Below are 25578 nucleotides of genomic sequence, written 5' to 3'. Positions count from 1 at the left end.
GTATGCGATAGAGGCTGTATTTTTCAACTGATTTTCATGAAACTTGGTCAGAATGATTACCTAAATGAAATCTAGGCCGAGTTCGAAAATGGGTCATCTCGGGTCAAAAACTAGGACACTAGGTCAAATCAAAGAAAAACCTTGTGTATGCGATAGAGGCTGTATTTTTCAATTGATCTTCATGAACTTTGGTCAGAATGATTCCCTTAATGAAATCTAGGCCGAGTTCAAAAAGGGGTCAGCTGGGGTCAAAAACTAGGTCACTAGGTCAAATCAAAGAAAAACCTTGTGTATGCGATAGAGGCTGTATTTTTCAATTATTCTTCATGAATTTTGGTCAGAATGATTACCTTGATGAAATCTAGGCTGAGTTCGAAAATGGGTCATCTCGGGTCAAAAACTAGGTCACTAGGTCAAATCAAAGAAAAACCTTGTGTATGCGATAGAGGCTGTATTTTTCAATTGATCTTCATGAATATTTTTCAGAATGATTCCCTTGATGAAATCTAGGCCGAGTTCAAAAAGGGGTCAGCTGGGGTCAAAAACTAGGTCACTAGGTCAAATCAAAGAAAAACCTTGTGTATGCGATAGAGGCTGTATTTTTCAATTAATCTTCATGAATTTTGGTCAGAATGATTACCTTGATGAAATCTAGGCCGAGTTCGAAAATGGGTCATCTCGGGTCAAAAACTAGGACACTAGGTCAAATCAAAGAAAAACCTTGTGTATGCGATAGAGGCTGTATTTTTCAATTGATCTTCATGAACTTTGGTCAGAATGATTCCCTTAATGAAATCTAGGCCGAGTTCAAAAAGGGGTCAGCTGGGGTCAAAAACTAGGTCACTAGGTCAAATCAAAGAAAAACCTTGTGTATGCGATAGAGGCTGTATTTTTCAATTATTCTTCATGAATTTTGGTCAGAATGATTACCTTGATGAAATCTAGGCTGAGTTCGAAAATGGGTCATCTCGGGTCAAAAACTAGGTCACTAGGTCAAATCAAAGAAAAACCTTGTGTATGCGATAGAGGCTGTATTTTTCAATTGATCTTCATGAATATTTTTCAGAATGATTCCCTTGATGAAATCTAGGCCGAGTTCAAAAAGGGGTCAGCTGGGGTCAAAAACTAGGTCACTAGGTCAAATCAAAGAAAAACCTTGTGTATGCGATAGAGGCTGTATTTTTCAATTATTCTTCATGAATATTGGTCAGAATGATAACCTTGATGAAATCTAGGCCGAATTCAAAAATGGGTCATCTTGGGTCAAAAACTAGGTCACTAGGTCAAATCAAAGAAAAACCTTGTGTATGCGATAGAGGCGGTATTTTTCAATTGATCTTCATGAATTTTGGTCAGAATGATTACCTTGTTGAAATCTAGGCCGAGTTCGAAAATGGGTCATCTGGGTTCAAAAACTAGGTCACTAGGTCAAATCAAGGAAAAACCTTGTGTATGCGATAGAGGCTGTATTTTTCAATTGATCTTCATGAATTTTGGTCAGAATGATTACCTTGATGAAATTTAGACCAAAATTCGAAAATGGGTCATCTGGGGTCAAAAACTAGGTCACTAGGTCAAATCAAAGAAAAACCTTGTGTATGCAATAGAGGCTGTATTTTTCAACTGATCTTCATGGAATTTAGCCAGAATGATTACCTTGATAAAATCTAGGCCGAGTTCGAAAATGGGTCATCTGGGATCAAAAACTAGGTCACTAGGTCAAATTGAAGAAAAACATTGTGTATGCAATAGAGGATGTATTTTTCAATTGATCTTCATGAAATTTGGTCAGAGTGATTGCCTTGATGAAATCTAGGTCGAGTTTGAATATGGGTTATCTGAGGTCAAAAACTAGGTCACTAGGTCAAATTAAAGAAAAATCTTGTGTATGCGATAGAGACTGTTTTTTTCAATTGATTTTTATGAAATTTGGTCAGGATGATTGCCTTAATGAAATCTAGGTCGAATTTGAAGATGGGTCATCTGAGGTCAAAAACTAGGTCACTTGGTCAAATCTAAGAAAAAACTTGTGTATGTGATAGAGGCTGTATTTTTCAATTGATCTTCATGAATTTTGGTCAGAATGATTGCCTTGATAAAATCTAGGTCGAGTTTGAACATGGGTCATCTAGGGTCAAAAACTAGGTCATATCTAAGAAAATGCTTGTTTTATCGCAAGAGACCAATTTTTTGGTCCAATCTTAATGAAAATTGGTCAGAATATTTGTTTCCATGAAATCACTAGGTCAGACATGTTTTACACTGTTATGGTGTGTTTCTTAGGTGAGCGACCTAGGGCCATCTTGGCCCTCTTGTTATATTCAGTGTTTGTTTTTTGCATTTTTTATCATTTTATGATTTAAGAAAATAACATTAAATCCAGTTAAGGGAATTCTGTTTACATATCTATATACCATGTTAGATGAAAATGAAACAAAATGAAAAGCACAAGAACTGTAACTTGTTCTTATATTAATATAGATTATCTCCCATGTAGAATGTAAAAGGTACAGTGGCAAGTATTGGGAATGCATTATCTATGTCAATAATGGTATTTTTCATGCTGCCCATATTCATTTCACTGTTTCCAAATTGCACACCAATCATAAGAAATTGGCAGATTTTTGCTTATTTATTTTACCTAGGAGGCATGCAATAAAATTAGTATTCATGGTTTCTTCCTCTGTGCCTGTTTTTCAGGGGCATGAATTCATGGATTTCAAATTCTTATGACAATAAATTAGTCCTATTTGTCGGTAGCACAGTCTCAGATTCCATAAAAATTAGTCCCCTTTAAGTAGTGATAATCTGACAGTATTACGCAGAAAAAAAAAAACTATATGAATCTTGATGACGACATGTTCATTGCAGATATTACCAGGTGATGGTTTGCCGGAAGCATTCCCATGTGCTGACTGTATCTCAGTGAAACCAGACACTTCTACCTCATACCCACTTATTGATGTGGCCAAAAACAGCTTCCAGTCTGACAAAGATGATTGTGAGAAAAATCCAAATTCTGTGGAATGGGGAGGTAAGTATATTTGCCAAAGTAGATGATTTTTGTAAAAAAAAATCTACAATCTATATTATGTGGAATGCATAGGGAAGACATTCTGACAAAGATGATTGTCAGAAAAATACAAATTCTGTGGAATGCAGAGGTAAATATGTTCGACAAAAATGATGTTTAGAAAAATACACATTTTTTGGAATCAGGAGGCAAGTCTGTTCAACAAAGATGTCAGAAAATTAAACATTTTGTGGGATAGGGGAGGTAAATCTGTCTGACAAATTATATTGTCAGAAAAATATACTTTCTTTGGAATGGGTTGAGGGGGAGGCAAATCTCTCTTATAAAGATGATAGCCAGAAAAAAACATGCTTTCTATGGAATAGAGATGATCATCAGACAAATAATCATACAGTGGAATTTGGAGATTTTTTTTTTTACAGATGATAGTATTTTCAGGAACCAACAGGATTTGAACCATATTTATTTCGACAGTTTGCAGGGTTGTCAATAAGAACCAGCCGCCGTCCGAAATGGACAGTTCAAATGGCATTTGGGTCGGTTCAGATTCGCAAAAAAATTTGTAAAAAATCGGGCCTAAAAAGCTAAACCCGCCGACCATAGTATTTTAAAAGTTGTTTTCATGATTCTTTCATGAAAATATAATTTGTATAAAGAACTCTCCACCCAGTCTAAAAATTGATATTACCCCAGCCGTTTCCGTTCATAATACACAGCGTGTCATCACCTTAATTGCCGAGCGACATGTCATATTTATACGTAGTGTATTTCATACACTGCCACGTGCCTGTCGATCTTTGACTTGAGTTAAAACATGCGATAAACTAATGACAGCTTTAGATGTAGAACGCGTGACGTATTTTATCTACAAAATTATTTAAGCTGATGATATACGTACGTCATCCAAGCTAACGTCAAAGAAATGAAAATCATGTTTCATGGACTGAATAAATATGAGATCTACATGAAAAATATTTATCAGTTATCGTAGTGTCAAAGTTCTATTTTGTAGCAAAAACTTCGGAATGATGAAAGAGTGACGGAACATCCGCGATAATACGGGACATCCGCGAAAATTTAATTCCAAGAATTTTGAAATCATGAGTGACGGTCCCAGTTTAAAAGAAACAACAACAAAAAGAAACGAACATACAATTTTGGATATCCGGATTTTGATCAGTAAAACAAAATCGAGGCTAGGGGTTTTTGATACGGATAGGTGGGGATGAGAATCAAACAGTTAATTTTCTATTGCCTAAGCTTGTATTATTTCTAACTCTGTACATTTTTGTTTTGATGGTTCTAACAGTGACATTTTTTGTCATGCCAAATTGTAAAAATTCATTTGGGGAGAAATACAGGTACATGTTTAATTCTCAGTAGAGTTTTGAATTTAGATATACAGTAGTGCAATAACTATTTAATTTTGCATAGAAGTACAACAAATAGTTGAAGTGTGGTGACGAGTTAGATATAACATTTCAGGACTTGAAAAATGCATTCATGAACATGTAAATTCATTTTTATCATTTTCTCCAAATATACCAGGGGAGTTCATAAAAATGTGAAAATAAGGGGTATATTGTATTTAAAAATGCAGTGGAAAAGATGTTCTTAAATGCTCCCAAAATGCCCCAGAATGCAGAAAATGAAGCGCTGAATTTCAAAATTTTCCGGGGGAGCATGCTGGCCACCTACATTTCTATTTCAGCCTGTTCACCAAAAACTTATTGACAACCCTGAGATTGTCAAAATTAGGAAACTAATTAAATCTGTAATTTATGTAAAATTATTGCTGTCAGGTTTTGTTACATATCTTAGAAGACAGTCTTACATAGACAGGTTTAACAACTTTTTTTCTGTGACAATATCCCTGAAAGACTTCCAGTTTAACTGGTCATTATGGTCAGTGTTATATTAAGAAGTTGCTGTTTACTTGTGAAGAAAGTGTCTGAACTGTTTAGAATTCAACATTTTAGAGCCAGACAACTTTGAATATTTGTCAGCAACTTTCAATTTTTTAAAAGTACAGTTGATTTAACAGTTATGTTTATTTTCAGTTGATGCATATGGCAATCCAATCAACATCCCGTACAACGAGTTAGACAAGATGCGCGTTTCCTGTCACACACTACGGGAGTTCCGTCCTGGCATCGGTGGCCAGCTTTGTGAGGTTCTCTACCAGCTCATAACCAGTCTTGATTGTTTCACGCTTCACTGGAAAGCCGAAAGTCCCGACATAATCGATCATTATCGAGTTTATCAGATTAAAATTGACTCTGGGGTCGCGAAACTTCTCGGACATGTTACAGAACCATACTTTAAGGTGACATGGTTCGAAATTCCAGACTACGAAAAGGATGAATTGACTCATCATTTTAAGTTTGTAATTCGCCCAGTTTTGAAAAATGGTATAGCAGTGCCTCTTGATTATAATTATTGTAAACTTTTCCATGTTGCTTCCAAAAAGGAGACAGCCATGCTCATAAAAGACTCGTGCACTGAAATGCCTGAAGGAAATAATCAAGATGGCGAAATGTCAAGTGATATTGGGGGAAGCGTGAAGGAAGAACACACATGTGATGGTGAAAATTGTGAAGCAGACGGTACAGATGAAGAAGGAAAAAGTGGAAAAACACAAAATGCAGACAATATAGAAAACCTAACTCAACAGCTTCACATATCAGATGAATGAAGTTCTGGTAGTGTTTTAGTACATTGTATTATATTGAATTGTAAATGAAATTGAATCATCATAATGAGACGCACCATGAGAAAACCAACATAGTGTGTTTGCGACCAGCATGGATCCAGACCAGGCTGCGCATCCACGCAGTCTGGTCAAGATCCTTGCTGTTCGCTTTCAAAGCTTATTGCAATTAGAGAAACCGTTAGCAAACAGCATGGATCCTGACAAGGATGCGCAGGCTGGTCTGGGTCTATGCTGGTCGCAAATGCACTGTGTTGATTTTGTCATGGTGCGGCTCAGTTTTATCAGAATGGTATCTTTTTAAAGTAGCATACCTGCAGATTTTTTCAGTGTGTTTTTGGTTGACAGGGAAAACATGTTATTTTATCAACTGTAAGTTAAATGTGACAATACTGAAATTCTGTGATATCAGTTGTTTTGAAAAGTGTGGAATAAGTTTGTAAAATATGTGGAGAAGCTGATAAGCACTTTTTTTCTGAATTATCATTAATTTTAATCAGGATATAAGTTGTAATCATGTTGTAAAACAGTAAGATTTTACCTGTAATTTGCAGCTTACAATGAAAATATCAACTTCAGGTCCATTTACCATTATCATAAATGATTAAGAGACATTTCTATCTATTTTGAGTATAATGGTAGACAGATTGGGGTAAACATGTTCCAGTATTCTTACAAGTAGGCTTCCATTTCAATCCGAGGTGTCAAAGTTAAGCACTTATTGGTAAGCAGTTTTCAGTCAGTATAGCAGTATATTTTAGAAATGGCTTTTTAAAGTGCTAATTCCCAATGAATTAATAATTTGCTAAATGATTAATGACTACTTTCACTAAAAGTACCAATGGCATTTATAGCAGACATCCTTCACTATTAACCTGGTAGTGATAAAACTCTGGCTCTCTGGAGGTCAGCCATTTATTACCCAGGATGCTGTTCATAGTGACGCTAGATCACTCAGTTAGAAAGGTTACTTAATATTTATAGGGATTATTGCCAGAAATTAACTGCGAAAAAATAGTTCTGCCTCAGTTTAAAGCAAAAATCACCTAAGTGAAACATGGACAGTGGTTACATTTTCCATTCCTGGTCATATTTAGGACATATACTTGAGAATAAACAACTTGTTGTAACATAAAGTTTTTTGTGTACTGCTCAGTACAGTTTTTTGTTTGTTTGTTTTTTAACCAAAACTCATTTCTGGTGTGCAAGAACAACATAGTGCAGACATAGTGCAGACATCATGACTGTTAAAAAAACGACAAAATATTTGGTTGGTTTGTTGGCATCAGTTATTAGCCTGAGTTTACATTTTAGTTTTGCATTTTAGATATGTAAAACACTGCTTTTTCTGTAGATATTAACAAAGAAATCTAAATGTTGATATATATGAACAGATTTTAGAATTGTTATATTTTGAGTATCTAGTTAAATGGCAGTTAAGGCTTTATTCTGAATAATTGTTAGCTGACAAAATTAATTGAGAGCTGTGGAACATGATGAATATAGGAAAAGTTGGCACATGTTTGAAAGTAGAAAATATGTGCCACATGATGTTGCAACATGAAATAAAGTTGGGCATTGTGCTCACTGCTTCAAGTAGACACTGTCACTTATGACTGTAAAATTATGGAAAAAGATGCTTTACCCGAACACACACATGCTAAATTAATGGTGGAATGATACTTTGAAGAAAGGTGATGATATGGTAATGATGATTGAAGAAGTGTCACAGGATGATGATAGAAAAATGTCCCATGATGATGATATAAGTTACACATGATTAGAATAAATGAAGAAAGTGACATTTAATGATAGAAAAAAGTGGTGATAGGAAAAAAAATTGCTGGAAATGTAAAACGTTTATACACTGTATATAAAGGATATTTATATCTGTATTTACTGTATTATCATCTCTGAATAACTTGGAAATACCTCAGGATCTATGAACATGCTACTATGTTCCCTGGAAAATGTATGCAATATATTTATTAAATGTTGTGCAGTGCTCAGTATAATATGTTGTGAAGGATATGTGACAGTGTATATGAATGTATATATGAGTCAGAAGAAATGTGTTTTAATTGTACAGTGTATGTTATGTGGCCGTTTCCTCCAAAAGTGATTCTTGCTCACTTAATTGAGACTCGAGTATTTAGTATACAAGTAGATTATAGTCAGTATTTGTCAGAATTTCACAGACATTAGTCGCAGTGGCTGTATGTGGTTGCTGCTAGATGAAAGATGAACCACTAACGGACTTTTACTAAACTTAAAGAGATTCTTAAGATATTTTGCCTAAATTTGTTATTTGAAAATATACAGTTACTATACAAAATCTACGTATACATGCAATAATCCTGTTTGTGTGTATGATGTTATTAAACAGTACTGTATGTTCAGTATGAATATGTAAAGCCTCTTAAAAAAACATGAAGTATTTAACAAACAGCTGTTACTAGATAGCGTTTAATTGTGATCCCAGCTCTACATACACAATTACTTGATGTATTTCACAGAATTAAATATATTTGATTATGATTATTGTACCCCCCGACAACAAAGTTGTAAGGGGGGGTATACTGGTTTCAGGTTGTCTGTCTGTCTGTACGTCTGTCCGAGCTCACATTTGCATACTTTGGTGGCTATAGGAACAATAGGTAACTGTACTTTTTCTTTGATGTCATTCATTCCGTAAGGCTTTTATGTGGCTATTTTTCTCTTACGTGGCTAAAAGAACAATAGAGAGAACAAAAGAGTAGCCACGTAAGTATCCATATGTAGGAATGTCCGTAGACGCAATCTTGTGCGCACCATCTCTTCTTATCCCCTTGACAGAATTTAATGAAACTTCACACAAGTGATCAGTACCAACAGTAGTTATGCATGGGGCATGTTAGGTTCTTTTAGAAAAAAAATTTGCAGAGTTATGGGACTTTGTTTTTTTGTTACTATACTACATGTATATACATAGACACAATCTTGTGCGCACCATCTCTCCTCATCCCCTTGACACAATTTAATGAAACTTCACACAAGTGATCAGTACCAACAGTAGTTGTGCATGGGGCATGTTAGGTTCTTTTAGAAAAATTTTTTGCAGAGTTATGGGACTTTGTTTTTTTGTTACTATACTTTATACATAGACACAGTCTTGTGCGCACCATCTCTCCTCATCCCCTTCACACAATTTAATGAAACTTCACACAAGTGATCAGTAACAACAGTAGTTGTGCATGGGGCATGTTAGGTTCTTTCAGCGACAAAAATTGCACAGTTATGGGACTTTGTTTCTTGTTAACATACTATGTACATACAGTCTGCATATGCAATCTTGTGCATGTCTAATCTACCAAATCCTTGCACACAATTTAATGAAACTTCACACAAGTGGTCAGTACCAACCCTAGTTGTGCATGGTGCATGTTACATTCTTTTAGATAAATATTCTGCATAGTTATGGGACTTTGTTTTTTGTTACTATACTGTATACATACAGTCTATATACATACAGTCCACATAATTATGCAATCTTGTGTGCGTCAAATTGCAATGTACTGTGTCAGTGCACGCGGGGGGTACATTCATCACCTTTAGTGATAGCTCTAGTTTAGATTTATCTCGATACATAATCATAAAATATTTTAGTGAAGATAGGCTTATTATATCTCTGTTGCTTTTGTTTAAGTCTTGCTGTATAAATATTCTGAATAAAATAGCTAATCCACAATTTATTATGCCAGTTTCTTAAAAATTACTGAAAGTACTGTCTTGAATGTAAACCTATAACAATACGTTGTTGATAACATTTCAACAAAATCAAAACAAAGGCATCATATAAATATACTCATTTTATGATTTCAACCGATTTTTGGAATGTCACAATAAAATACACAAAAATGTCTAGAATTTTCTATAAACCAATGAAAAATGTTGAGGGAGAAAACAAAATAATGTCATTTTCCTGCTCTATCGAAAAAAGAATGTTTAATTTTGATATTTATATGATATTTATCCATATTTCAGTAAAAAACAGAAACTACCCCACCATATTCCTATAAAATTGTATTAATCCCTTTTCTAGAAATAACATGTATGGGTATTTTTGCGACTTTTGAAAAATGAGGTTTAGTAGTAAAATGAATAAATCTCATCTTTGCGTGACTCCATATATATGTTTATTTTTTTCATGCGGATCTAAAAATAATCTTAATTTAAAAAAAGGACTTATAGTAATTTTGGCAAAATAGCAAATGGTGGTTACCTATTTTTGTTCTGTATAGATCAGATGTCAGGTACTGTAAACACTACTTTACTGATTAACTGAGCCCCTACCAGAAAATGAATTTTTTACCAAATTTATTTATATCTGTACATGTACATTATGTTTCTGTGCGTATGTGTGTAAAGGATGGCTCCATTATTATTGCAATAAAGTGTCCAGATTATTTGATGTTGTTTTTTTTATTATGCCCCTGAAAGGACATGGTAATTGCCTGTCTGCCTTTAATTTGTTTTAGTTTTTCCATTTGTTTGAAACACTTGGTGACTTCTCTGTAACTTGGAAATAATTCAAGGGATTCCAACCAAACTTTGTACAGAATTATTAACAGTGAGGTGCACCAAAATCGCAACTGATCTCTGCTGTCAAGTCCAAGGTCACAGGCAAGTACACTGAACCTAACCCTCTGGCAAAGGCTCTTGTTTTGGACAAGGAACAATCTTGTGAAATTATTTTTAAATCAAGCCAGCAGTTTCAGATTGGGATTTTCACCGCCTGGCAGCCATGTTTTTTAACATAAACAGAATGACCTGAATGAATTTAGTTGAGGGTCACCCAAGTAACATTGATGGGAAACTATCAAGCCAGCAGTTTAAGAGAATTATTTTTAACTTTTACAAAAGTCATTGTCATTTTTAGAAAATTAGCTCTGGTCCCAGTCAGCTAATTTTTTTCAAACAAATTGAAATTGGTTGAAAGAATTTGGAAAAGAGTCGCCTAAGGAACGTTGCTGTAAAATTATTTTGAAATTGGTCCAGCAGTTGGAGAACAAGATTTTCAGAATTTTCCATAAAGCCATCCAGGGAAAACTAGTCTCACCCACTGGGGGGCATGATTTTTAACAAAACTGAATTATTTGAGGAAAGTAGAGGGTCACTGAAGGAACATTGCTGTGAAACTTTTTGAAATCCAGCAAGCAGTTTTAAAAAAAAAATATTTTTGAAAAATTTTCATACAGCAATATAGCAAAACCTAGCCCCACCTGCTGGAGGCAATGTTTCTTTAATGAAAAAAAAGATGTTTGAAAGAATTTAACAAGAGGATCACCCAAGGAACATTGCTCTGAAATTATTTAGCAGTTTCAGAAAGGAAAGATTTTCAAAATTTGCCATAATACTAGTCCTGGCAGCCGTTTTTTAATAAAACGGAATGATTTGAAGGAATTTGGTAGAGGGTCACCACAGGAACATTGCTGTGAAAGTTTTCCCTTTAACAGGTTGCCATGGCAACAAGAATTCTGCATGGATGACCTAGATTTGAAGGAATCTGATATAACTTAAATTCCTGTAAAGTTTTGTTTGGACAAACGATGGACATGAGGGCAAGATCCTTTATGTTCACCATGAGCACTATAGAAACAGACGCTGATGTGGATGCCAACAAATGGACGAGTACAATAGCTCTACCAGTTCTTTCAATAGTCAAGCTCAAGGCTATTACATTAATGTGTTTCAACATAAAAATTGAAAAACAACAATTTCTAAGGTGATTGTTAAATGGGATGAAATGAATATTACAGTATATTTGATTAAATTAAGGGTCAGAGGGGAGGGGATGGGAGAAAAGAGATGTCCAGTTACTGCTAAAGCAATCATAGAGTTTGCAGGAAAAAGGTATATAGTTGAACGTGTCTTACTGGCCATAAAGCAACAGCTTGCCTTAAGCAGCAGACAGCTAACTTCTCAAACTGATTTTGTTCAAATTTAAACTTTTCTTCAGCATTCACCTATCTTAAGCAGCCAGACTTTGGTACTCCCTTGGAAGGCAAGTTTAACTGCATTAATAATTTCATATGACTGAAGCAATGTTAACTCTTGTAACCTTTCGTTTTTATTCATTACATTTCCTACTGGAACACGACTTGCACCAATCATAAAGTAACAGCACATGTCAGAATTAGTATTTGAAGCAGCTTTGCATTTTAAATATATTCGTGTGGAACTATGTTTGGCAAAAGAAACAAGATACTGGCTTTTCAGGAAGAAAAAGTAAGCTCTAACAATATTTAGTAAGTTTTATTACAGAAAGCATCATAATAATATTTTCTAACCATTGTTTCTTTTCTTAAAAAAATGGTACCATTCTATTTTTCTATTATTATAAGCAAGTTATACATTTCTAACAGAAAATGATAAATAACCCTGTTGTTTTCAGTCATGATGATTCAATGTACCACTGTAAAATGTTGCTCGGTTATATACTTTAGGTATCTACTGTTTTGGCTTTCTGAGAACCCAGGTTGACCTCGACCAAACATTATTCTATATTCTTTTCTTACTTCAAAACATTTTTGTCTACTAATTTTATTGCTTTTATTGTAGTCCATATTCATTAAAGCTGTAAGTCTGAAACTATACATTTGTACTTTAAAATGCTATATTTTCTTTCTTCATTGTTTGTGTAAGCTGTGATGAAACTTGACAAGTAAGTTCATTCTATAGCTACATATGGCTCGGTTAAATTTCATGCCTGTATCTTTTTTATAAAATCTGCTATTTAAGTCTAAGTTGTTTCAGCCTTCAAACGTTGATGAATACGGGCTTAGAAACTTTATCTTGATACAAAAAGTGTTGTCAACTGTTTCATTAACTTATCAATCATGTCATAATGGGAAATTTTCGAGGGATAAGTAATTGGCCATTGGTCCCCTTCCCCAAGTGCAAAATGTCTATAAATACTAAAGTTTCAAGTAGTATGTATGAGTTATATATAACAAATGTAAGTGTTCTTCATCAAAACAAGTTGCAAGCTGGAAGACTAAGATTTATTAAGTCAAAGGAACAATATGAAATTATTCAATAAATAGTTTTTTGTAAAAGTCTAAAAAAACAAAATTATTAAGATTGAAAACAAGAGATGTAAATAGTTAATTAATTGCTTGATCTGCACAGTATATTTTACTAAGAGCATCCCAGCTGCAAAATATCTCACAGAAACCTTTTACCAGGCAACATCAATGTATCTTGGGAGTTGCAATCAATTGTAAATTTATTTTTTTAAATATGATAAATATATTAATTTTAAAAATATGATAAATTCTTTCAATACGATATTTTTTATTAAAGATAAATGCATACTATACCAACTAGGAACCAGTAGCCAGACAGAATTTAATGTTTTTCTTTCAGTACTCATCTGAATAAATAACCAGTATCACCTAGTATTAGTGATGTAAATTGTTTGTTTCCATGTGCCCAAATGGGATCATAAAAAGTAGTAAATTTTACTGGCTAGAAAACTCGCTGCCGAACAAATGCTTTTTAATAGAATGACTGACAGTAAATATGATATAAAAACCAGTAACCGATATATATTTTTAGGCTTCTGTAACTTTAGTCTCTCCAAAAATTGCATATTAAAGGGAACTCGATAGTAAAAACCACCAACAAAAGCAGTACAAAACACCTTACTATAAACAGAATTTTGTCTGACATGAATCTGAATAGCCATTTACAGCCTTGCATTCATAGAAATTTGTATCATTGAATTAAAATCAACAATGTCATCACTGAATGAAATATACAGGTAAATTATTTCTATTTGGACTTGGTATCTCAACCAGTTAAAAAGGTTGCACATGCACAATGTAATCTCCATGTACTGAAATAATGTTTTTAGACACAGGTGAGACAACCATCATTATGAATTTCTACTGACTTGCAGTAAACGTTTTCCTCCTAGACATGTGAAACAAAAACAACATCCGAACAATAATGTCAAAATGAAGTTGTTATTACACTTATCCAGAAACTGGTCTTGTACGGTTACTGGTTCCTAGCCAGTAGATGAAATAAATAGTTTTGTTCAATTTAGCACAAATATAAAATTATATAATAACACAGGAATGAAAAATAGCTAAATAATTTTCTTAAATATGTTAAAATGTTATAAAAACAAGAGGGCCATGATGGCCCTATATCGCTTACCTGAGTTTAATTGCTTGCTTGAACAAATTTCTTTGCTAAAGCTTCAAAAACAAAAATGAGAAGGTCATGGTAAAGATTCTTCAAGATAAGTACTGAAACCTGTTAAAAAATTATACATGTGGTCCAAATCTCTTTGCTTTAGCTTCAAATACAAGAAAGTAGGTCAGTAGGTCAGGGTTAGTAATATTTAAGATGAGTATTGAAATCTGTATCAAAAGTTCTACATGTGGTCCAAATTTCTATACTGTAACTTCAAAAATGAAAAATTAGTTCAGTAGGTCACAATTCAGAATATTCAAGATCAGTATTGAAATCTGTATCAAACATTATACATGTGGTCCAAATCTTTTTGCTGTAGCTTCAAAAACAAAACAGTAGGTCAGTAGGTCAGGGCTAAGAACATTAAAGATGAGTATTGAAATCTTTATTCAAAGTTACTGATGTGGTCCAAAGTTCTATGCTGTTAAGATCGGTGTGCAAAACTGTGTAATGTCATCCAAATTTCAAGGCTGTTTCTTAAAAAACAAAAAAGTAGGTCAGTAGGTCAAGGTCACAGTCAAGTGACCCCTAATTAATTGGGGTCATTAGGTAATTGTACTCAAACAGTCTAGGAAATATGATCAGATAATTTTTGAAGTATTTTTTCCTAAATAACTCATATTTAAGTGACCCCTGGGGAAGGGCCTCTTTTCACCCCAGGGGCATAATTTGAACAATCTTGTTAGAGAACCATTAGGTAATGCTACATACCAAATATCAAAGGCTTAAGCCTTGAACTTCCAGACAAGAAGATTTTTTAAAAAAAATTCCTTTAGATATAAGTCTATGTAAAACTTGGGGTAGGGCCTCTTTTCATCCCTGGGGCATAACTTAATAATTATGATAGAGGACCACTAGGCAATGCTACATACCAAATATCAAAAGCCTAGCTAGGCCTTGCAGTTTCAGACAAAAAGATTTTTGAAGTTTTTCCTATATAAGTTTATGTAAAACTTGATACCCCCGGGGCGGGGCCTCTTTTTATCCTAGGGGCATAATTTGAATAATCTTAGTAGAGGACCACAAGGCAATGCTTACATATCAAATATAAAAGGCCTGGGTCTTGTGTTTTTTTAAAGTTTTTTCCTATATAAGTCTATATAAAACATGTGACCCCCGGGGCGGGGCCATATTTGACCCTAGGGGGATAATTTGAACCATCTTGGTAGAGGACCACTATATGATGCTACATACCAAATATTAAAGCCCTGGGCCTTGTGGTTTTGGACAAGAAATTTTTTAAGTTTTTCCTTTCGGTTGCCATGGCAACCAGAGTTCGGTACAGAATTAATTTTTTTTAACAATTTTTTAAAGAAGACCATCCAAGGAACATCCCTGTGAAGTTTCATCAAAATTGGCCTGGTGGTTTAGGAGAAGATGTTGTTTAAAGGAAAGTGTTGACGGACGCCGGGCGATCACAATAGCTCACCCTGAGCCTTTAGCTCAGGTGAGCTAAAAATATGATACCAGAATTACACATGTTCATCTATGTACAGAGGAATGTATTATGCAAAAAGTATACAAAAATATGAATAAAAATTTATTTTGACAAAAGATATAAATTACAAATTAGTTTATGGTAACTAAAAAATGGAGTTAAGTAACTTAAGTTTATTAACATATTACTGTAGTGATTTTTGTGTCTTTGAAACAATAAAATTGCATTTAATCATGATGCTGTTTTACACAAACAATACTGAGATACATGTACAGAGATATAAAATGTTTACATATAAACAATATAATTATGAGTAGTCAAGTCAACATAAAATCATCTTGCTCATTGTTTAGTTGAGAAACAATGACAGAATTTGCATATGTTAGTTGTGACAAGAATTATTTCAATTTCACCTTCAATGAAGCAATATAAGCTAGTATTTACCATGCAAGTTAATCTTTAATTGTAAGAACTATAAAGACTAGTAACTATCAAAGTTAGATAAAGCTGAAAATGTTAGTCCTACCTTATTATTTAATACACACTGAAAATACTAACCAATTCAAAACAAGAATCAACGGCAATCCAGCCCCATAAAAGAAGCTTAAAACTATGGCACACATACGAAACAGAAAGTTAACAGGAATGTATTATAAACCTAATTTTGACCTTTAAACTTTTTTTCTTAATGAGATAATTTATTTGATTTCAAACATGGAAGAGCAAATATACAACAAACAAGAAACTAGAGGTGCTTTTGAGGAAAGTGCTTGTCTCCCACAACTGCCTAAGCATCCGAGTAGTAAGTCTGTCTTTGTATACTGTTTGAGTAACCAGTCTACAATGCTGTATCAGTAGTGTTGGTAATTATGTTCAAGGGCCACAATTCTGAAGTGCCTTGGCCGATTTGGCTAGTTATGGAACTTGGCCGAGGACTTATGGTCAAACACATTTTGTTCAAGTTTGGTGAAGATCGGATGAGAAATGTTCGACTTAGAGTGCGGACAGGATCTGTCACAGACACACACACAGACAGGAGTAAATCAGTATGTCTCCCACACCACTGTGTGGTGGGAGACATAATTAGTAATCTCATGCCAATGCATTAACAATAACAATACACCCTTAAACATGTCTTTATACAGAAATTCAGAATTCTTTCCCTTGCATTAATTTTGAGTCTTTTGTATTTGGAAAAGCTACATTCACCCTTTATTTTCAATGATGATTCTGGACAACTGGCTCATCATGTTCTTTCCACAATATGTTTCTTGATGGGATATTCCAAAATTTGCAGACTGGAAAATTTTCTGCCCTAGAGATTTTAATCTTTAACCTGCTGGCGGCAAGTGATTCTGCCTTTCCAACCAGTGCAGTCCAAGATCAGCCTGCACATCCATGCAGTCTGATCATGGTCTGCACTGTTCGCTATTCAGTCAGTAAATTTTAAGGAAACATCCCTTTGAAAAATAAGTGGTACTGCCTATATTGAATCATGGACCAGTCCATTTCACAAATTTAGCAGGGTAAAGATTAATTAAAACTTAGTAATAAACTGAATGTTTCCAATAGGACTGAATGTGTATATATATCCAAAATAGATTACATTAGCAGCTTTGCCTAAATCTAATTATATAATATTTCTATCAGTCAAACCTTTTACTAAACAAACATACTTTGCGTTTTACTGTTCAAACTGATATTTTCAAAAACTGAGTTTGTTTTAAATATCTAAAATGTAGCACCTCATATATATAATCACTCTGCCCATGATATAGCTGTCACTAGCATTCAGCCCACAGATATTCTCTAAGTAAAATCAACATTAAAATGCTTCAAGATTTTCTTCTTCACTGCGAAACATTCTAAAATACACATAGGAATAACAAAAAAGAAAAAAAAGTTACAAACTTGGAAGTCATCGGGATGTAATGATGACTAAAATATAGAGACTCGTTCCCAGGTAATAAAACTAAATCTGGATACCAGTCTGACGATGCAATATTGTCATTGGTCAAATTCAAAATTATGCTAAAGAAACAACCAATCAAACGCAAGAGTTTTGGGACTGGTCTCAAAACCAGTTTTCATGACCTTGAGTCTTAATAGTCCTTTTGTTCAAGAAATACAGTCCAACATTCAATCATCAGCACTACAGGTAGTTAATATTTGGCAAGTTGTTCATGTGTATCATCTTGCAAACAGGTATAAGTCCTTTTCCTTCACTTTCTGTTCATCATTGTATACACTGAAATTAGAAAATATATAACACATACACAATTGATTAAAATAAACATCCTGCCTGCCTGACAAATTCAGATTTGGGTCTATAGATTACCGGTCTTGTTATCAGTAAGCTGCTTTGCAGAACAAGAGCACCGCGCTCATCTGCAAGTGCAAAAAGGACCATTATTCGGATAAAATGCAGGTCAGAGTTATGGGTTTTGGCCTACTTAGTCAACTAATAATGATAAACAAGTGAGCAAAGTTTCAAAGCTGTAGCTTTTATAGTTTTTGAGAAAAGGTGGACCTAAACAAAAATTTTAACCAAGAATTTTCTATTTACAAAAAGGGCCAAAATTTTGACAAAATGCAAATCAGAGTTATGGTTCTTGGCCTACACAGTCCCCTAATGATGATCAACAAGTGTGCAAAGTTTCAAAGCTGTAGCTCATACAGTATTTGAGAAAAGGTGGACCTAAACAAAAACTTTAACCAACGCTGACACCAACACCGACGATCAAGTGACGACAACACCTCGTAATTTTTTTTTCAAAAAAGCTAAAAATGCTGTCTTTGCTAATTCTAGCTTAGAATTAAGATGCATTTCTTAATTACCTAGACTAATCAATACATCTACATAACTTAACCAACAAAGGAAACATTCAGCTGTGTATTGGTAAACAAATTATGAAAATCGGCATTAAACAGAACCTGTGACTTCTTTATTACAAATATTGCATTTTAAACTTTACCATGCTGGACAAAATTGGTTTTGCCTTTGTGACCATGCAGTCTGATCAAGATCTGCACTGTTTGCTATTCTGCCAGTATCGTTTTGGTAAGCATCTCTTTTAACAGTTAATGGTACATGTACTGTCCAAAATGGAAGATGGACAAGTTCATTATAGAAATTTAGCATCGTAAGGGTTAAAACCTCTTCATATAAATTTTCTGTGATGCCCAATGCAAACCTCTACAAAAACTATATTTTTAAGTTTATCTCCACAATGGAGTTGAGCTGATTTTGGATCTTACAGCACACCAAAACAGCACAGGGTTATATGGTCCTAAGTAAGACTAAAACTTTTGGTTTCACATTTCATTTACATCAAAATAAAAAGATGAGATATTGAATCAAACCTTTTATACCTGCTTAAATCACAGAGATAGAGCAAAACCAAGTTTCAGACCTGTTAGTTGCCTCTTACCATCAAGCAATGGTAAGACTATTTTGTTACTACTCTTTTCACACATAAGTTACCACTTGGGACCCGAAACAATGGAAACGTTCTTTAGGATTATTAAACTATAAGACAAAGGCATCTCTGATAATTACTTTTAAAAAATCATCAGGATAGGCAGCAACTTTAAAAATCAAATTTTAATGGATTCCAATGTCCAATTTTAGGACAAATGAAACATACAATTTCTACAATATCAACTTGTTAAAAAGAAGATGATTTTTCAAGTTTGGTCGCAATGACACCGAACAATTCCCTTTTTTGACAGTTTTCTTCCATATAAAAATTCTGCCACAAGTTTTATTATTATTTATTCATAATAATATAGAAGGAAATAAATCTTAGGATAAATAAACCTAATATGTTACAAAGAAGCATGCTGTAAAAAAATAAAAAATTATAGGCTACTGTTAAATTATATTATACATTTTCCAATTACAATAATTAATATTTATTTATTTTGCATTTGCTTACCTCCCCTTACATTTTTAAACCTTTAACACCTAAATAGTTAACAAATAAGACTTATTATTTTATTTATAAATAATAATATTTAATTTGGCACATCAAAGCTTGGTGTGTTTCCAAGGTTACCAATATGGGATTGGTATTTGGATAAACTCGGCATTTTCCGTATCCAATAACAGTCATTCAATAGTCGTGTACAGCCAACAGGAAAGAAAATGGTTTCAAAATGTTTCTGTCAACATCGTAATTTTGCTTCAAGAAAAAATGTTCAGCACGGTCTGGCATTTGTACAAAATACTTTCAATTATCTTGAAACTGGATATTGGAGGCGAAAACCAGGATTCCAAAGGTAATTTTCAACCTCGCAAATTTTGTTTGATTGGACTTGTAAAATCACGTGAGTTTTAAAATTGATGTTCTGAAATGGCATTGCACCTAGCATTAGCATCTTTAAGGTTATTGAAGATGTATAAAACATACACTTGATGTAAAAGTTCTGTTTGGTAAACTTTGGAAATTGACGCTGACTGTTGTTTCGGGTGTCCAGACGTTTTCCCTCCAAGACAGTTCCTCCCAATACTTTCCCCGCCCCCGTCCCCATTTCAGGGAGTGGGGGGCGGAATTGTCTCAGCTTTTAGGATGTTTCACCCCCAATTTCATTAAAGGTATTCAAAGATATCATATAACACATAGGCTAATAAATTAAGAAACTAGAGTTGCTTTTGAGAAAAGCGCATGTCTCCCACAACTGCCTAATCATCTAAATAGCAAGTCAGTCTTTATATACTGTTTACTCACTACAAATATACCTTTGAAGAGTAAAAAGGCCGATTTTGGGTAATTCAAGGGCCATAATTTTGGAGTGCCTCAGGCGATTTGGCTAGTTAATGAACCTGGTCGAGGAGTTATGGTAAAAAACATTTGGTTTAAGTTTGGTGAAGATCGGGTGAGAAATATTGGACTTATAGCGTGGACGAGAATGAAAAGGCCAATTTTCGGTAATTCAAGGGCCATAATTCCAAAGTACCTGGGACGATTTAGCCAGTTATCGAACTTGGCCGCAGACCTATGGTCAAACACATTTTGTTAAAGTTTGGTGATGCTCGGATGAGAAATGTTCAAGTTAGAGCGCAGACAAGAGTAAAAAGGCCAATTTTCGGTAATTCAAGGGCCATAATTCCGAAGTGCCTGGACCAATTTGGCTCATTATCGAACTTGCCCTACTAGAGCGCATGCACATTCATCAAGTCAAAAGGACTCCTATACTACTCAGACTGCATGCGCATTCCTGGAGCCAAAAGGACCCCTATACTACTCATGCCAAAAGGACCCCTATACTACTCATGACTACTCATGAGTAGTATAGGGGTCCTTTTGGCTCCAGGAATGTGCCTAAAATCTGAGCATTTTTCGGTAATTCAAGGGCCATAATTCCAAAGTGCCTAGGCCGATTTGGCTAGTTATCGAACTTGGCCGAGCACTTATTGGCAGACACATTTTGTTGAAGTTTGGTGAAGATCGGATGAGAAATGTTCGACTTAGAGTGCGGACAAGCTTTGTGACAGACACACACACACACACACACACACACACACACACACACAGACTGGAGTAAATCAATATGTCTCCCACACCGCTGTGTGGTGGGAGACATAATAATATATCTCATCCAGTGATTTGTCGTAAATCACTGCTTGGAGTTCAGATGCGAAGGAATTATATCAAGAGGGCACATCTGAACGACAAACAATGATTTTATTCAAGAGCAAATCACTAAATAAGATATTTTATTTCAATTATAATATGTTACCAAGGATTTTTAAGTATATCCTTGACGACGTCCATTAAATATTTGCCAGTTTTTTGTTGGTTTCTTTTCCAACGTGCTGGTATGCCGTTTGACACTATGACATAATAACTGTGACATCAGAACAGTGAATTGTTTAAAATAACACACAACTTTCAGCCTTCTGTGTTGAATAGGAAAATGAATCAGGTCGTTTTAGAATATGTAACAAAATGAAAAAAAAATGTACGGAAATAAAACGTAATGTAGCAATTGTTTTAAAAAATGTGTTTATAAAAAAAATAATACCAAAATTTCCATGATACTAATGGATATACTCCTGACTGACAAGAGATATAACTACAGCACAATTCAGGCCCTGAATGATATTTCTTGCACTTTATTTCTGTTGTAATTTTGTGTTAAGGATTCTTTGCATGAAAACAGTTAAAATAAAAGTAAAGCACGTCTTGGATATTACTAAATTGGGAGGGGGGTGGGGGGGTGAACGTCTTGGGAGGATGGAAGGAAATGTCTTGGGGGGAATGGTCCAGTATTCGATGTTTCGTATCTCGGTACAACCAGTTTCAGACCGCTTAACAAGTTTTCTGTCCAGTTTTGTTCACACACAAGTCCAACTCTTTGGTTTATTGCCTTGTACTTTCTGTCATCGTAAGTGCTATAAAAGCATACCATTTAAGTTTCAAGTTTCTTATTAAATCCCTGGCATGATCTGTGATTTTGAAAGTTGTCAGTAGGAAGTCATGCTGGAAATTTACAACCTAAATCAGACCATGTATGGTATTTTCGCTCCAACAAAAAGAAACAGCACAAAACTTTTACTGTATGGCAAACAAGGAACATTCACAAATCAAGTATGTTAACAAACATCATAATCAACATGGCAGATCAATATACTGTAGGTACACTCGCCAGAACTGGCAGCTATATTACAGAGGGTAAGGTAAAGTAAATGGCAGATAAAAGTTAGTGCATTATCTATCGAACTATATCATGTGCTCAATAACTCCAGAGAACCTAGGTGTCATATCTGCTGCATCGATAGCTATCACAGATGACAATGTATTACATTACTGCTAAGCTTCTGACACTCCGAATATTAAAAAATGCTCAAAAAATTAAGAAAGCTGTTGCAAAGGCAGGCATCAGGATTGAATTGTCAAAATAATTTTGTACAGTATGCTTCACAATTTGGATGGAAACATGGGTTAATGAATATATATTTAGTGCAAAAGATATATAAATAATGGACATTGGTTTAAGGAAGAATATGTAGTAACCAAGGAAACATGCAGGCTTTTTGGTAATAAGAAAAACCTCATGAAAATATGGTACTGCTACATAAAAAGGAATTCATATAAAATTCCAAGTACCAAAACTGAATGAAAGTAAGTTTCTAACTTGTTCTGTCTCCACTGTAAACAATGAAACAATCACAACTGATAAGTTTGGCTTGTAAAGATTTTTATCATACGAAGTCTTAGGTTGAAAATAGGTCATGGTCGGAAATAGGTTGTTTGGGGATATTCCTCGGGACCCATTTTCTTGGTGGTCGTAATCAAATTAATTACACTGGACACACATGTCATTTAATAATAGAATCATTCTACATGCAACAATTTAGACAACATATACACTCTAAAATGTAAATTTCCGTGCTCGAGGAAATGTGCAAAGTTGTCATGTTAGTGACTTGTCCGAATATGTCTATCTAAAAGCTTGCTAGGCAGATAAACATGCGATCTCGTTGGAAAATGTCTGCTGGGAAAATGTAGATTATTGACCTAAAGTACAATGTTGTATCGATCATGTTGTTTTTTCTCAGATCTACTAAAACCTGTGACAGTCATAATGTCCATGACGGTTTTATCACGGACTGTCATAGGTGTTTCTTTTACCGTCACGGCAATGTCACAGGTTTTTCTTTTACAGTCACAGCAATGTCACGGGTCTGAGAACCGGAACATCATTGACGGACAATGACGTTAGCGTCACAGTTACAGAGTTATCTTAGTAGTAATTAGCCTTACTCATTTGGCTTATCTGAATGACTTATTTTATGATCTGACATTCTATAGTTGTCATCCCTAGAGACAGCGACAGTCAAAAGTTATCATGCTGTCCTGAAACGTCCTATTATTTGGACTTAGTAGTAATTACCTTTTAAGATTGATTTGTAAAAAATACAAATTAGATATGTATTAAATGCAAAAAATTTTCGGCCGAGGCAATATTAGAAAACATAAGGGATCCAGAATCTGAACCGGCCCTTCCGTCCAAAAGGAGGAGATCTGTTTTTATTTAAAGATGAAGGAGTGAAAGGCATCACAAATGACTGGCGGGCAGATGGTCATCGGAACAGTGGCCTTACCAAGGAAAAGTCCTAAGATAAAGAAAAAATATTTTTACATCGCTACTGAAAGCGGGGCTTCCATGGAGTTTGTAAAGTTTGTTTTTCATCAACCTGGAAAGGATAACGGACCATTTTTGATTCAGTACTTGGTAATGACGAAGTGTCTCAACCACATGTGCACGGTAATGCAAAGAACACAACCAGACCATTTGTCCGTCCAAAGCCATACCAGTTCTTTGGAGAAACGGCTGCAGAAAACAAAATCTGAGGATCCGAATGCCGTTTATAAAAAAGAAATACCGTACATGAAGAAGATATGCCAAAGAATTTGAAACAAATGCAAAATCTTAGATATAAAGGTAACAATGAATTGCGGATATCAAGAGAATCTTTATTTAGTATTCATGCAATAGCACATGACACAAGTAATCAGTTTATACATGTTATACATACATACCCAAATCTGTTAGTCATTTGTGACCAGGCTCTTCTGATGGAGGAACATGAGAAAGTACTTCACTACAATTGACCAGTGCTTAAGTTAAGACACAACATTCCAGCTTGGCAATTTTTATGTATCAGCTCTAATTTTCAGACACATCATTTTTAGGGAAAATCCATGTATGTCAGCTTTGTTTTTGAACGCAAATTTCAAATACACCATGAAGTATTCTTTAATTATTTAAAGGACAAGATTAAGTTGCCAAGACGACCCACTGCATGTGTAAGTGACAGTGAGATTGGAATCAAAAATGCCATGTCCTGTGTCTCAAATCTTGTCGATGTCCGGTGTTGGAATGATATTCTGCAGGATTGTGGGCATTGGCTTACTGAAAAGGGCTATTCAAGAGCAGAAGTTAACTGCTACAAGGACCATTTGCGCTGTATATTTGGGCAAGACAGTAGAGAAAAAAGTTAAGAAGCAACTGACGAACTACAAAATGCATAGATGGAGGAGTTTAGAAAGTACTTCAACAGCAGAATCTCTCCAAACTAATGAGAGTACATAAGTGGGCAATTGAAAAATTAACTAGATTTGATCATATAGTGGGATAACTCAAAACCAAAGTGAAAGCATGAACAAGCTCCTGAAAAGTCTGAATAAATGGAAAGAGGCTCCAGCTGATGTCGTAGTTTTGTCTTTCTTGCGATTACACCAATACTATATAAAGGAGAGGACATGCTGGACTTGGTAATTACATTTTCAAAGTACAAAGATGGAAAGTATGTTATATGTGATAAGTGCAAGATTTGGTTTCACCCTCGACGAGAAGGACTTAGTGAATCTGAAATCCCAGCAGACGACATTCCATGGTTTTGTAAAAAAATGTGTTAATTACAAAAGAAAGAGAAAACATTATTCATGAGATTTCATGTCAAAATAAAATAAAGTTAAAGACATGCGCTGTTTATTTTCTGTAGGTTGCATAAACATCAAATTAACATCATTCAAACCATTATCTGAAAACCCGTGATGATGCCGGCACAGGTAATTATATAGTTCCCATCTTGATTTCAAGGTCAAGGAAAACAACACGTCACAGAATATACATAATTCTTGTCCTTCACATTAGATTTTATCATTCTTATTATTTTGTTATTTATTACAAAACCTAGATTACCCAAATATACATATCTGTAAAAACCGTGACAATAGCATCACAGGACATAAATCGGTCACGGATTTTAGGTATTGGACACAAGTTAGACCGTCACGGGTTTCTTTTGCGTAACAGGTTTTAGGTGATCCCTTTTTTTTGTTGGTGTTTATTACAATAACCACAGGAAAGACAACTCTCGCACACGCTTGATAAACACTATTCAAGCCAAGATAGTTAGGTATTTAAACATGATATAAGTTTGATGCTCAAAGGTAACCATGTAAGTGTCCGGCAATTTCATTTAAACTAGAAGATGCTTTTGTAAAACAAGCGCATGTCTCCCCAAATGCAAAGTCGTACAGGCAAGAAGTCAAAAGGGGTCAGGAGCGAAAGTCAAAGAGACACTGATGGTTGGCTGTAATAGGGATCATCTACTTGGCATGTCCAGTCATCCCGCTA

At 34.7% G+C, this 25578-nt stretch overlaps 2 protein-coding genes across 6 annotated transcripts in view; one reads left to right on the top strand and one right to left on the bottom strand.

The window, feature by feature from the left end:
- Positions 1-10189, top strand: part of LOC123564612 (uncharacterized) — a 32302-nt gene extending 22113 nt beyond the window's left edge. For all 4 annotated transcript variants that reach the window (XM_045358321.2, XM_045358322.2, XM_045358323.2 and 1 more), the window contains exons 12-13: positions 2872-3034; positions 5095-10189. In XM_045358321.2, coding sequence (XP_045214256.2) covers positions 2872-3034; positions 5095-5729 — 798 coding nt within the window. In that variant the 3' untranslated portion in view covers positions 5730-10189. The remainder of the gene's footprint in view (positions 1-2871; positions 3035-5094) is intronic.
- A 1834-nt stretch (positions 10190-12023) lies between these two features.
- The window catches only part of LOC123564610 (arf-GAP with dual PH domain-containing protein 1-like), a 59347-nt gene continuing 45792 nt past the window's right edge, over positions 12024-25578 (bottom strand). The window contains exons 9-10 of one of the 2 annotated variants that reach the window (XM_045358316.2): positions 23976-24037; positions 12024-17674 (exon numbers count right to left, since the gene is read on the bottom strand). In XM_045358316.2, coding sequence (XP_045214251.2) covers positions 23985-24037 — 53 coding nt within the window. In that variant the 3' untranslated portion in view covers positions 12024-17674; positions 23976-23984. The remainder of the gene's footprint in view (positions 17675-23975; positions 24038-25578) is intronic. The other variant, XM_045358318.2, reaches the window with a different exon arrangement.

Source organism: Mercenaria mercenaria, chromosome 2 (assembly GCF_021730395.1).
Source record: "Mercenaria mercenaria strain notata chromosome 2, MADL_Memer_1, whole genome shotgun sequence".
NCBI classification, from domain to species: Eukaryota; Metazoa; Mollusca; class Bivalvia; order Venerida; family Veneridae; genus Mercenaria; species Mercenaria mercenaria.
Note: the sequence above shows the minus strand (reverse complement) of the source record. Positions and strands in the feature narration are given on the sequence as shown.